This window comes from Xenopus laevis, chromosome 5S (genome assembly GCF_017654675.1).
Source record: "Xenopus laevis strain J_2021 chromosome 5S, Xenopus_laevis_v10.1, whole genome shotgun sequence".
In the NCBI taxonomy this organism is placed as follows: domain Eukaryota; kingdom Metazoa; phylum Chordata; class Amphibia; order Anura; family Pipidae; genus Xenopus; species Xenopus laevis.
Window position 1 is genome coordinate 25,106,783 of NC_054380.1, and position 13,465 is coordinate 25,120,247.

A 13,465-nucleotide genomic window follows, 5' to 3' on the forward strand; every position below is an offset into this window, starting at 1 on the left:
ACAGATGAGCTGTTTTACTCAGTATCTTTTAATAGAGACCTACATTGTTTGGGGGGTATAGTTTTCCTTTAAGGAGAGTGTCCATAACTTTCCAGGTACATGGAACCATCAGTCCAGCTATACCTGTGCATGAGCTCTATGTTCTGCAGCTGTGACTTCATTATGTAGTGCTCATTGTAGGAGGGTGTTGTGTTTGCCAAAGGTGGGGCGGTTGGTCCATGTGGGTGAGTGTTTAGAATAAAGCTGATTAGATGCTGAAAGGCAGGTGTATTGTTTTGTATTACACCCAGGCTTTGCCACTTGTTCTGTACAAGCCTGTAATGTTATTGTATGTGTGATGGGTGATCTAAGGCATTTCTGTGGTTTGGAATAGTGTTTGGGCAAACCTTTAAATAAATAATGTGGGCAGCTAATAAAGAAAATCCACAAGAATATCCATGTTGATGCTTGTATACAATGTATACCCATGTGGGGCAGTGTTTGGGGAGCTTTAGAGAGGCCCTATCACTTGGGAAAGTATATTCATGTATTGATTCTATAGGAGATATAAATATATATATATATGCCCAGCATATGATCCCGCAGTTCTTTGAGGGTCAGAAACAGAAACCCAAGTACTGCCACTCGCTGTCCGAGCAGAAATGGATCATTCAGGCCAGTGCTGGACTCAAAACTGAAATTAGTAATTAGGAAAAGTAATAATAATAACATTGCAGCCTCACAGAGCAATAGTTTGTTTATTTGTTTTAGACACAAACGCAATAGGATTGTTTTGCCACGAATATGGGTTCATGTGGCTTAGTTACAATCAAGTACTAGGGACGGTTTTTATTAATACAGGTATGGGACCTGTTATCAAGAATGCTCGGGACCTGGGGTTTTCTGGATAAGGGATGTTTCTGTAATTTGGATCTTCATACCTTGTTTACTATAAAATCACATTAACATTAAATTAACCCAATAGGCGGGTTTTTCTTCCAATAAGGAATAATTATATCTTAGCTTTGATCAAGTACAAGCTACTGTTTTATTATTACACAGAAAAAGGAAATCATTTTTAAAAATTAAAATGATATGATTAAAATGGAGACTATGGGAGACGGCCTACCTGTGATTCGAGGCTTTCTGAATTCCAAATAACAGATCTCATACGTGTGCAAGGGAAAAAGGGGAAATCATTTACAAAAAAAAAAAATCTGAGTTATTTGCTTAAAGTGGACTCTATGGGGGTGGCCTTCCCATTATTTTGAGCTTTCTGGATAAGAGATCCCATACCTGAGAAGGCCGAGTCGGTACCCTGCACACCCTGAATGCAAAGCATTGGTTTGCTGGGGGGCAATTTGCTCTGCACCTGCTGAATCAAAAATCAGTCGGTTTGGGCGAAGGAAGGAAAAGAAACCACAGTTTCGTTTGATGGTAATGGGAGACTTTTCCGTTACATGAGGCCCTTAAACAAAAGACTGTAATTCCAGGAGCAGCAGCAGCTTTGTTCAGGAGCATACCATGTGTGGCCACTTGGGCAATCCCACCAGAACCTGGCCGAGTCTCCTGGGCTTCACGCTGCTCCTTGCTGAGAGTCTTGGCAGCCCACTGCCTTCCCACAAATCTGACCTCATGTCTGGCATTTTTGTCATTTGCTGCTCCTTGCGTGTGCCTCCTCTCCTGTGCATATTGGTACGGCCTCCGCTTGTCTTATGCTAATCAAGTGACATCAGCACTAAATACACAGAGTGGCTAGTGATTCAATTACACAGCAGCAACGGGGAGGTGTGTGCTTGTTCCTGGAGTCATTGTGCACTCACTCACACACTGCACTCAATACACATACAGCCAGCAGTGATGCACCACTTTCTCTCCTCCTTGTGCTGCGTGTAGTTCAGCTTGGAACCCCCCTCTCCCATCTGGAAATGATCCCAAGCCCGACCAGTAGTTTATGGTTGAATCCAAAGCTATAATCGTGCCTGGAGATTGTGCACTGTGGCTGTGTTTACTCTGAAAGACTCGGCTTTACGTTGCCAACAGCTACTTGGGTGCTCAGGACCGGAACTGCCTGGATGAATTTTGGAGTTTGCATGAATTCTACAGAGCAGAGGGGCAGCAGGGTCATTCATTTATTTGTCCATGGAATTACAAAGAGCTTCTAGCATACCGGGACCATTGTCCCCAGAATACACCTCCCAAGTGCCCTTCAATTACAACCAGCTGGAGGGAAGGTTTAAACAGTTACAAGGTAAGTAAGACGTGTGTTGTCCTCGCAGGCGCCGTTGCTATGATATATGCACTCGGAAATCTGATACGGAATTTGCTGCTGCCTTGTGAATTATGTAAGGAAGTCACTTGTAGGTGTAATAAGCACCATTTCCCCCCTTTCCTAAAACCCTCTGAATGAACAGCATGGGTCTATAGTCTGTGCAGGGTATGGAAGCATTTGGAGGGATTTGGGCTATTAGCATGGAGTCGCTTGAGCTCTGTCACTTGCTTACTCACGCCCCATGTTGAGGAATGGGTGACCCAAGGCATTAAGAACAATGGCTAGGGAACGAGTAGCCTTTGTCTGCAAAGGGAAGCTTATAGGCGGCATGCCAGATTGCTGGCCCCACAGGGAACCATTGTCACTAAAGCCATTTAACTCTGTACATGCTGTGACAGTTGCTATGTTAGGGGCTTGTTTAAAAATGTGGCTCTTAAATGAGTTATTATATATGGGCAATATAAAATTAGTGCCTTCCAAAGGCCATGCATTCTATTAGTCCTGTATCTAAAGACTTGCACTGAAACTCTTGTTAGATAGTTTAATGGCGTATACATTAAGGGTTCTTTATTTGGGTTGTGCCCTGCTGACTGACTGCCAGCTGTGCCAGGGGACTCATTCTTGCCATTAGCTGCATGTGCCCAATCTGCAGCCCTCCAGTTGGAACTGCAAACGTTCCCTCAAATGTCAATATAGTTTAGTGCATGTTAAAGTTCTGCTGAGGGACACTAGGTTGTAGTCTGACATCTGGAGGGTGGCAGGTTGGACATTATTGCCTTATACGCTCCATTACTTCTCATTCATTCCCTTACTTAATGGTGTGTTATTGGCTCATTAACATCATTGTGTCGAACACAACATGAATAAGTCGCATCCCTCTTACAAATCTATTCCCTTAAGGGAGGTTGGGTGGTCAGCACACAAGCTGGGATGGATAACCACAGATATGAAGAGATGGACCACATACCACAATGAAACGCATATCCAGAGCCGAGAGAGAGAGTGTGTGTTTTTCTTTTCTATATCTCACTTATATGATAAAGGGACATAGTTCAGCTCCTGGGGATTGCTGTGTCAGATTTGCAAAGCCTACCTGAAGGAACACTGAGACTTGTATTTGAGAAAGCTCTAAATTGGATAATGAATCCTATGCAACACTCAAATACTCAAGTTCGTTGGCTGTTATCTCTCATAGCAATACACTGAAGTATATTTAAAGGGCAAGTTTAATAAGGTCCAGGTCTCTTAAAAAAAACAAAAAAAAACAACTAAGGTTTAACTAAAGAAGTAGGTAGAAATGTTGTACATTAGTGATGTGCGGGCCGACCCGGGTTGGGCAGGTTCGGGCCGACTCCTGCCTGCCTTCACCGGCCCTTTTGTGATATCACTGTGGGGCGGGGCAGGCGGGGTCTATAAAAAGTGTCGCAGAACGCCTGTGACAAGTTTGAAGCCCTTTATCATTGCTGCTATTGACAAGCTGAAACTTTAGGCTAGTGCAGTAAGTTCTGTATATGAAATATGGAATTTATATAAAATATGGCATTTATAACCATATTCATTTTTAGGGTTTAGTTCTCCTTTAATCAGGTTGGCTTCTGCAACATTGTTTGAGGAGTCAGTAGCAGTAGTGCAAAGGATATAAGTCAGATACTGCTTCTTATAGCAGTAATAAATAAGCCATTACCATTTGAATGAATAAATATTGAAAAGTTACTTTCACTATTGAGGCAGCTGAGCAAACACTACATACATTAGCACCAAGGTTGCCTTCTAGTAACAACATATGGAAGCTTTTGGGTGTAGATTTGCATTACTGTCCCTTTAGCCTGACCCTACATAGCTGTTCTCAGAAGTGCTCATTATTGCTTCATTTGATTCATACAGGAGGGGGCTCTGTCCCTTTCCTGTTTGAATCTTAGTAGAAAGTAAAAGGAGAGCACTCAAAATTGCAGATTTAACTGCTTTTGCTTATTTATTCTGTGAAACCTTTCCTGTTTGAGGCCAGGATAAGCGTTTTTAGCAAGCCACGGGCCGAGCCCCTGCTATCATGAGGAATTTTCAGCCGAATGTGCTGTAGAACAGACTAAAGCACAGGCTGAGCAGGTGGAACTCTGTTTCCTCTGGCATTATCCGCCTAAAAGCCACAGCAGCAAGCCAAACATTTCATGACAAATTTGTGCAAAGGAACTAGGTATTCCAATCACAGGCCCCAAAACACAAATCCCTGATGTCTCCGCTATCGGTCCAATCACTGACTTGCCAGACAGGCTAATGAAAAGCAGGAGAATTTATAAGGGGGCGTGGGGAGGAGTTGTTCAGCCCAAGACCCTAACAAAAGACTGCTTATTCTCATTGCAAAGCACTTGGGGGGGGGGGGGGGGTTGCAGAAAATCAGAGACTTGTCCAGGGAGGGGGTCTCGGGAAACGTTCAACCCTGCCCGAATCACACTGAAGGTCCCTTGTTATCTGACATCACAATAAAAAAATGTCATGTGAATCTGCTTTATAATGTGCACATAGTGTTGCCATCTGGCCGGTATTTTACCGGCCTGGCCGGTAAAAATAATGGTTGATCCCAATGTTCTTAATAGGAAAAAAGCTAAATATATAGGAAGGCTGGTATTTTTTTCCAGAAAAGGTGGCAACCCTATGTGCACAGTACATGGGGAATTCCAAGGCCAGGCATAGGTTGGGCAAGGCATCTTTTCTACCTGTCTCTCTTTTGGGGTTTCGATTTCAGCCTTATGGAATGATCTCTTGCGTTGGGGTTAAATAACAGGCTTGTTTTCTTGGCTGCATTTTCTGCAAGAAACCAAAATAATGTAAGAGGATTAAGAATAGGTATATACAGCAGGTAGGGGTGCGACCCTTTCTGGAAAAAAATGCCAGCCTTCCTATATTTTTATGTTTTTGCTCACCAGGTAACAATCCTAGTAGCAGGGTTAGGTTTTAAATGTTCCTACACACACGCTACTCCTGAGACTACGTAGGGTTGTAGCTATTCTATTATTCATCTTGTATTCTTCTGGGAACATCTGCAAGACAAACTTCTTCTCCATTGTGACCCTATGCAATGTACCCATCTTAAGCTCACCATAGATGTTAAGATTTTCCTCTCCTTAAAGGAATTGTTCAGTATAAAAATATGTAATGTATAAAGGCTGGAGTGACTGGATGTGTAACATAATAGCCAGAACACTACTTCCTGCTTTTCAGCTCTCTTGGTTTCCACTGACTGGTTACCCTGGCTACCAGGAAGTAACCAATCAGAGACATGAGGGGGGCCACATGGGTCATATCTGTTGCTTTTGAATCTGAGCTGAATGCTGAGGATCAATTGCAAACTCACTGAACAGATATGTACCATGTACCATGTGCTGGCTAACATTTCTTCTGCACAGGCATCTTCAAAGATTTTCCAAGGATACAGTGTGGTTGTTTGGGACTAGTATAATAATATGGCTGATGTCGCAACAGAATGAGATGTTAAAATACTGCTTAGCAAATTATATAGTAGAGTCATTAATAAACCAAATGTTTGCCTTCTCTTGCCCTGAGTATAGATGCCAGTCTTGCCTTAAAGAAGAAGTACAAACACCGGTTTCCCACTGTATATAGACTTTGTTCCCTTTGTAACTGGAGACCTGCCATTTTGTCCATGACTTCCCTTCTCTTGATAAGGCTCAGCCACAATAAACTCTTTATATTATGTTCCCTATCAATAACATTGGCATCAAGTTGTATTTGTATCTGCCGGGACTGTAAAAGCCCTCATACATGGGCCGATAAAAGCTGCCAACAGACCGATTTACCAGCTTATTGACCCGTGAGTGGGGCCATCCGACTGGTGTCCCCGATCAATATCTGGCCGAAAGTCAGCCAGATGCCGATTAGGCAGGTTAAAAAATCCTCTCGGATCACGGACGCATCTTTTCGTTGGTGCAATCCCGCCATCTCTCCAAACCAGCGGATCTCCCTGTGTGTGGCCACCTTTAGATACATGGGAGTTGGAAAAGCTAGGCCCATGGGTTCCTGCCCAGTGAGAATTATAATTGGAGTATAGTCATGCCAAATGCGTATGTGGTTGACAAATGGTTTACCCTCTAAGTCTTAAACACCACCTAATTCCCCAACTCCATAAAGGTACAAGGCCGCAGATCAGTTGCTTTTAAATAGGCCATGGATGTAAAATATCTAATTTTTAAAGTCGGGGTACGTATTTATGATCCAGGGAAAAAAAGCAGTTTACCATATCTTTGCCATGCAAAAAACAATGATTTGTGCACAAGATCTACATTTCTATTCTATGTGTACTGTATGTTGTGAGTGGGTCCCTAAGCTCAGTAAGTGACAGCAGCACAGAGCATGTGCAGTGAATCAGCAGAAAAGAAGATGGGTAGCTACTGGGGCATCTTTTGAGACACAGATCTTCCCAACTAAAGGTCTGTGGTTGCCTTGGGCTGGTGCAAAAGCCCAAAACATAATATGCAACAGTTCTACCTACTTCTTTAGCTAAGCTTTAGTTCTCCTTTAAGGGATAGGCATGAATTAAGGGAACTACCTGGGAAGGTCAGGGCATTGTTGCTGTAGTTGGCATCCCAAGACTAGTAGATCTAGATCAGTGGTCCCCAACCAGTAGCTCGTGAGCAACATGTTGCTCTCCAACCCCTTTGATGTTGCTCCCAGTGGCCTCACAGCAGATGCTTATATTTTAATTCCAGGCTTGGAGGCAAGTTTTGGTTTCATAAAAACCAGGTGTACTGCCAAACAGAGTCTCAATGTAGGTTGACAAGCCACATAGGGGCTGCCAAATGACCAATCACAGCCCTTATTTGGCACCCCGAGAACATTATTCATGCTTGTGTTGTTCCCCAACTCCTTTTACTTCTGAATGTTGCTCACGGCTTCAAAAGGTTGGGGATCCCTGATCTAGATTAATGGAATAAAGGTAGTATACCCTCGATCTACTTGGCAATAAATAAGCAAATCTTATTCCTGCAGGAGCTGTAAGGAATCCAACCAGGAGCTATTATGGATCCGTTACACTAAAAAATAATGGTCCTGCCTAGATTTTTACTTTAATATGTGTAATATTTGCTCGTCATATGATCTTGCTCTTCCAGTCTTATGACAGTTACACTAAAAACCTTCCACATGAGTTTGGGAAGACTGCTGACCTCTTTCAAGAGCTTCTGGACTTTAAAAGAGATGTCAGTAAAGACATTGTAGTTCATTATGCAGTCTGTTCATTTTGGCTTTACTTGCTCTTTAACCAAGAGCTTACATTCAAGCTTTAATTGTCCTTAAGTGTAAAATCTCAGTTTATCATCTCTTTGGAAAGTGGTGGGGCAGCCAAAACCCCTCCAGGGCGTGTATGTGGCAGATGTAAGTGTAGCTGCGCACCAGTAGGACGTCTAACGCAGACCCAGAGGAAATGATAGTTTGCCCCAGATTTGTTTGTTCTTTGGTCTGAGGTCCAGGGCTACAAAGAGGCAGCTGTAACAAGCCGTTAGAAATATGTACTTGTACTAGAATTCACCTTTATCTGCTGACCCGTAACATCTGGCTCATGTTATGCATCCCAGTGTGCAATCTCTTCAATACAAATAGCATAGAGTGTGTGTGTGTATATGTGTATATGTGTATATATATAGATATATATATATATATATATAGATATATATATATATATATATATATATATATATATATATATATATACGGTATATACTGTATATATGCTACTTTACAGAATCTCTCTGCTGTCATGCTGAGCATTGACTTGTGCACTCTGGGACAGCTGCAAGCAGTCGGCCTAAGAACAGATATGCTTCATGATTTCTCCAGGGACCCCCGAGATCAGTCCAGTGCAGGCCATTTCTATGTTAAATAATCACATTGCTTTATGTTCTAAAAATGCAGGGTCGGGAGGTTTACAGAAGACAGATTAACACGCCACATAAAGAAGGGTGTGCCTCTTATTTAGCAGTTAGGTTACAAGTTGCAATGGGATTTAATCAGTAATGTAAAACTGCTGCTAAATGTCTCTCATCTGTTCGTGATGCCCAGTACTTGTTTTAAGTTGAGGTTGCACTACGGTTAAATGCGGCTACTCCATTAAAAGGATTCCATCATGATTTTTATGGTGTAGTTTCTATTTCTCAATGGCACTGTTTACACTGCAAATAGTTCACGCTACCATGTAAAATGTCATTTCTGACCCAACAAGTGTATTTTTTAGTTGTAATATTGGTGTGTAGGTGCATCTCAGGTCATTTTGCCTGGTCATGTGCTTTCAAAAAGAGCCAGTGCTGCACTATGGAACTGCTTTCTGAAAGGCTATTGCTTCTCCTACTCAATGTAACTGAAGGAGGCGCAGTGGGACATGGATTTTTACTATTGATCGTTGTTCTTATATCTACCAGGAAGCTGTTAACTGGTTACCTTCCCATTGTTCTGCTGATGGGCTGCTGGGGGGGGGGGTTTGATATCATTCCAACTTGCAGTGCAGCAGTAAAGAGTGACTGAAGTTTATCAGAGCACAAGTCACATGACTGGGGGCACCTGGGAAAGGGACAATATGTCTAGCCTCATGTCAGATTTCAAAATTAAATATTAAAAAAAAATCTGTTTGCTCTTTTGAAAAATGGATTTCCGTACTGAAGTCTGGATCAGCACTATTAACCGATGTGTTTTGAAAAAAACATGTTTTCCCATGACGATATCCCCTTCAGAAAATGTTAAACGTTCATATTTTCAATATTGGGAGGCAACTTCTATTGAGATGTTTAAGACTTGCCGTTTCAGCCTTGCCAAGGCTCCATTGTTCATGTCATTAATTAAACCCTCAGGAAGTCACCTTGAGAGAAAGTGTAGTGTCATGGCTCCGACTCTTATTCATTTCCACAGACTCTAGTCCCACTGACTCATTCCCTTAAGCACAGAGGGAAGATTTGATTTACCCTTCTGGCTAGTTGTAGACTACAAAATGATTGTCTGTTTCCTGTCCAGTCCATCATTATGTGATGAAATCCATAGCAGTGCAGGTGATCTCATACTGCAGTCTCTGGTGCAGTTCTTCTTCAGGATGACTTGGTTCTTTTATATATATATATATATATATATATATATATATATATATATATATATATATATATATAGATATATATATAGATATAGATATATATATATAGATATATATATAGATATATATATATAGATATATATACAGTATATATATATATGTTCTTTTTTATGTGTCTACATACATCTTATTCTGTGATTGTCCTGCTATCTCTACAACTGTGGCCCAGTTGAGCACTGATTATAAAGGGCAAGATTATCCCAAACTGTACATGTCTTTTCATTGGGTGCCTTGCATTTTCATCATGTTTTTGTCTGTGCTATTCCTGTATAGTGAGTATATAGTTGTTGGCAGTGGTGCTAAATCAGTAGGTTCTATTAATCGGCATAGGGCATATATCATCCGTATGTCTGACATGTAGATGTATGTCAACAAGGAATTCTTTTAATTAGATGGAACCAGCTCGGAGCAAGCCTCCTTCTGCAATACAATATTTAATTTGTCACAGAGCTGCTAGAATTTCTGGCACAAGAGCTGCTGTTGGCTCCTGTACAGATTTGTATTAGGTTTTACCACAATTTAGTTCAATAGAACCTGTATGTGGTTTATGGGGGGTGACGAGCGTGCCCTCATTCAGTCACCCCCAGTCACTTCAGCAGTTTGGGAGAAAAGTGATAATGAGACTGCCCGACCAGAGGATTGCTGCCTTAGCAATTGTAGTTAATAGATAGTAACACCAAAAATTTAAAGGGACAGTTCAGTGTAAAAATAAAAACTGGGTAAATAGCCTGTGCAAAATGAAAAATGTTTCTAATATAGTTAGTGAGCCAAAAATGTAAAAAATCTATAAAGGCTGAAGTGATTGGATGTGTAATAGAACGGAACACAACATCCTGCTTTTCAGCTCTCCAACTCTGTTAGTCAGACTTTAAGGGGGGCCACATGGGACATAACTGGTCAGTGAGCTTGCAATTGAGCTGCAGCATGCAGCTCAGATTCCAAAGCAAATCGTTATGGCCCATGTGCCCCCCTCCTTAAGTCACTGATTGGTTACTGCCTGGTAACCAATCAGTGGAAACCAAGAAAGCTGCAAAGCAGGAAGTAATGTTCTGGCTATTATGTTATGACATCCAGTCAGCCTATATAGATTGCATTAGATTGCTACACAGCAGCTTATATAAACTATAGTAGTACTTATCTGTTATCTACTGTGTAGCCTGTGCTTGAATGGCTACATAGCAGCTGGTTTATATAAACTATAGTAGTACTTATCTGTTATCTACTGCATATCTTGTGCTTCAATGGCTGCCCCCATGGCTACACAGCAGCTTGTTTATATGAACTATAGTTGTGTTTCTGGAGCAAACACACCAGTTTTACTAGTGTAAGGCAACACTACATTATATTGTCATTCCTTTTAAACACTTTAAATTGTTGGTTTTGCTGTTCCTTTAACCTCTTGGGCTCTGATTGGTTGAGCGCTAGTTATTTGGGCCTGTCCAAACCAAAAAAAACCCCCAGAAGAAACAACATCAGCCATCATACCTCCCAACAATTTGGAAGTAAAAAGAGGGACAAAATTTTTTTTTCTTATGTAGAACAGCGATTTTTTTGACCACGCCCTTTCTGTGGCCACACACCCTAATTACCATGCTCATTTTACATAATGTGGTAGGTTATGAAAATGAAAATATTACTCCTTATCTAAACTGTTATTTTGTGTCTCAAAATTGTTACAAAGTATCTTATTTGCACCTGTTGGGTGTTCTCTGCTCTCTGCTAAAAGCCAATTAAGTGAGAAACTTTGTTTCTTTTTCTGGCTAAGTGCAGAGAAAGTAGGGACTTTCCAGTACAAATGAGGGGCTGCAGGTTGAGCTGTCAAAAGAGGGACTGTCCCTCCGGAAAATGGGACAGTTGGGAGGTATGAGCCATGTATATGTTGTCAGCATTCAGATGTCAAGGTGCACACACTATCCCGACTGTCTAACCAATAACTTTGTGCACCACATTCCTTGCACGAGCAGGAAACATTCCCACCTTTTTGTCTAAACTTGAGGTTTTTATGATCGAGCCATGTGGCTGCCATGGAACTGTTCCTTGTCTGGGGACGCCGTGCCTCCATGCATTTTGCTTGTACGGTGCGAGGCAGCTGCACAGGTCAAAATGGAAGAGTAAAGGCAAGAAAACATGTATTGTAGCACTTAGGGGAATATCAATTGTATTTGTTCATAGAACAGCTGGTTTTCCTATAAATTTCCACGCTTGACTAGCTCTTCCTAGTATTTAATTTATTGTGTGCACAGAGCCATAGAGAGAGGCTTTGATTTGTGATCCCTCTGCATGGACCTGGGAGAAGAACAATTCTCACCCGGTGAAACATATCATCCTGTTTAGTGGCCTGGGTGTTGTACAGCTGTCTGCAATATCCAATATAATATCCAATGCAGACACACAAACCACTCGTTCATTTAGATCTCAGTATCTGTTGGACCAATCCGCTGCTCTGCACATTGTTTTTGCAAATATGTCCTGGTTTAAATTAGAGGGAACATGGGGGGACATTTATTTAAGCCACAGTTCCCATTTGAAGTGATAAAGTAGTCCTAGATACTGACCCAAGGTAAAACGTGTTTAACAGACGTTTACTTTAAACCTATTAGAATGTAAACTTCACAGAACAGAGGATTATAGAAGAATATAAAACATAGACAGAAACTATGGCTAACAATTAAATTATTTTGCCTTGGAAAGATCCAAGACGTGTCCATCTATTGCAGGGGTCCCTGGCATTTTTTATCCATGGGTTTGGAGAGCAAATAGTCCCTGGGGGGTGCCAAATAAGGGCTGTGATTGGCTATTTGGTCAGCCCTATATGGACTGGCATCTACAAGAGGCTCTAAAACACATGTTAATAATGCAACCAAAACTTGCCTGGAATTCAAAAATTATCACCTGCTTTGAGGCCATTGAGAGCAACATCTAAGGGTTTGGTGAGTAACATTTTACTGGTTGTAGACCACGGATTTATTTTTACCTAGAAACAAAAGGTTTAGGATTGCCTTAGAACCCATGTAATAATATTGGGTGCCTAACCCATTCTAGTAGGCTGTTTTGTTTTTTTAAATTTAAACATGTCCCCATGTTCCCCTCCCCTGTTTGCCGAGCTTCACTGAATTGATTAGGGCCTTACTCGCTTACTGGTGGTACATGGGCTTCAACACTTGTCTTCTGTCCTTACGCTTGACAAGTCACATTATGCAAAGGTCAGCAGAAATATATAAATCAGCAACGATTATTTGTTCTTTCTTAAAGCCTCATCTGGCTGAATTCAGTTACCCTGATTAATACAATAAGCATGGAACTTGTCCCCTAAATATACTGTGCAGTAGCCAATGAAAGAAATCTACCAAAGCCCCAGCAGTTAAACTGGTCCCCTCTGATATATTGATGATGCAAGGGCTTGTTTTGATTTAAAAAAAAAAAAAAAAAATCCAAGATTTGCTAAATAAGTAAAATATTAAAAATGCTAATATCAGCCCAGGTGCCGTTGTAGTTGGTTCTGAGAGGGCTGGTGGTCAAGGTGCTCATAGTGGAAGTACCAATAATTCTCTGCTGCAGAGAGAGCACATCCCCAATAGAAAGATTCATGCCCCCCTAATGCAGTCAACAATTAGATCAACGTGGATTTGGATGGAGCACAAAACTCGGACTCAGCTGCAAAAGAATTTATTGAATCACGACATGTTTCAGATCACATGGATCCTAAAAGTGAAGTCAACGCAGTCAACAAATCAGATACATTGGCAATAGCTCTGTTACACTGGCAATACTTTTTCATGCCTACTGCCAAGAACAATGATTGGCTTATTGGGAACCTTTTGGTTTTCTCCAAGTTGTGCAACACTGCTGTTCAATAGAAATTTCTCAATTTCTATTAGTAAAACTCATTTTTATCTTCAACCCATGTGCAATTCAGTTGGGTTTGATGAATATATAACCGTAATATATATATATTATGGTAACTATATCATCATATTACAGGTATATCCAGAAACCTGTTATCCAGAAAGCGCCGAATTTACAGAAAGGACGTCTCCCATAGACTCCATTATAATCAAATAATCCAAATT

The 13,465-nt window shown here is 41.2% G+C and overlaps 1 protein-coding gene across 3 annotated transcripts in view; it reads left to right on the forward strand.

The window, feature by feature from the left end:
• The window catches only part of sptbn1.S (spectrin, beta, non-erythrocytic 1 S homeolog), a 121,631-nt gene that overhangs the window by 42,850 nt on the left and 65,316 nt on the right, over positions 1-13,465 (forward strand). The window contains exon 1 of one of the 3 annotated variants that reach the window (XM_041564326.1): positions 1,793-2,230. The exons of the other annotated variants lie outside the window; for them this stretch is intronic. Coding sequence (XP_041420260.1) covers positions 2,122-2,230 — 109 coding nt within the window. The 5' untranslated portion in view covers positions 1,793-2,121. Of the gene's footprint in view, positions 1-1,792; positions 2,231-13,465 lie in introns of those variants that run through there. 3 annotated transcript variants of the gene reach the window in all.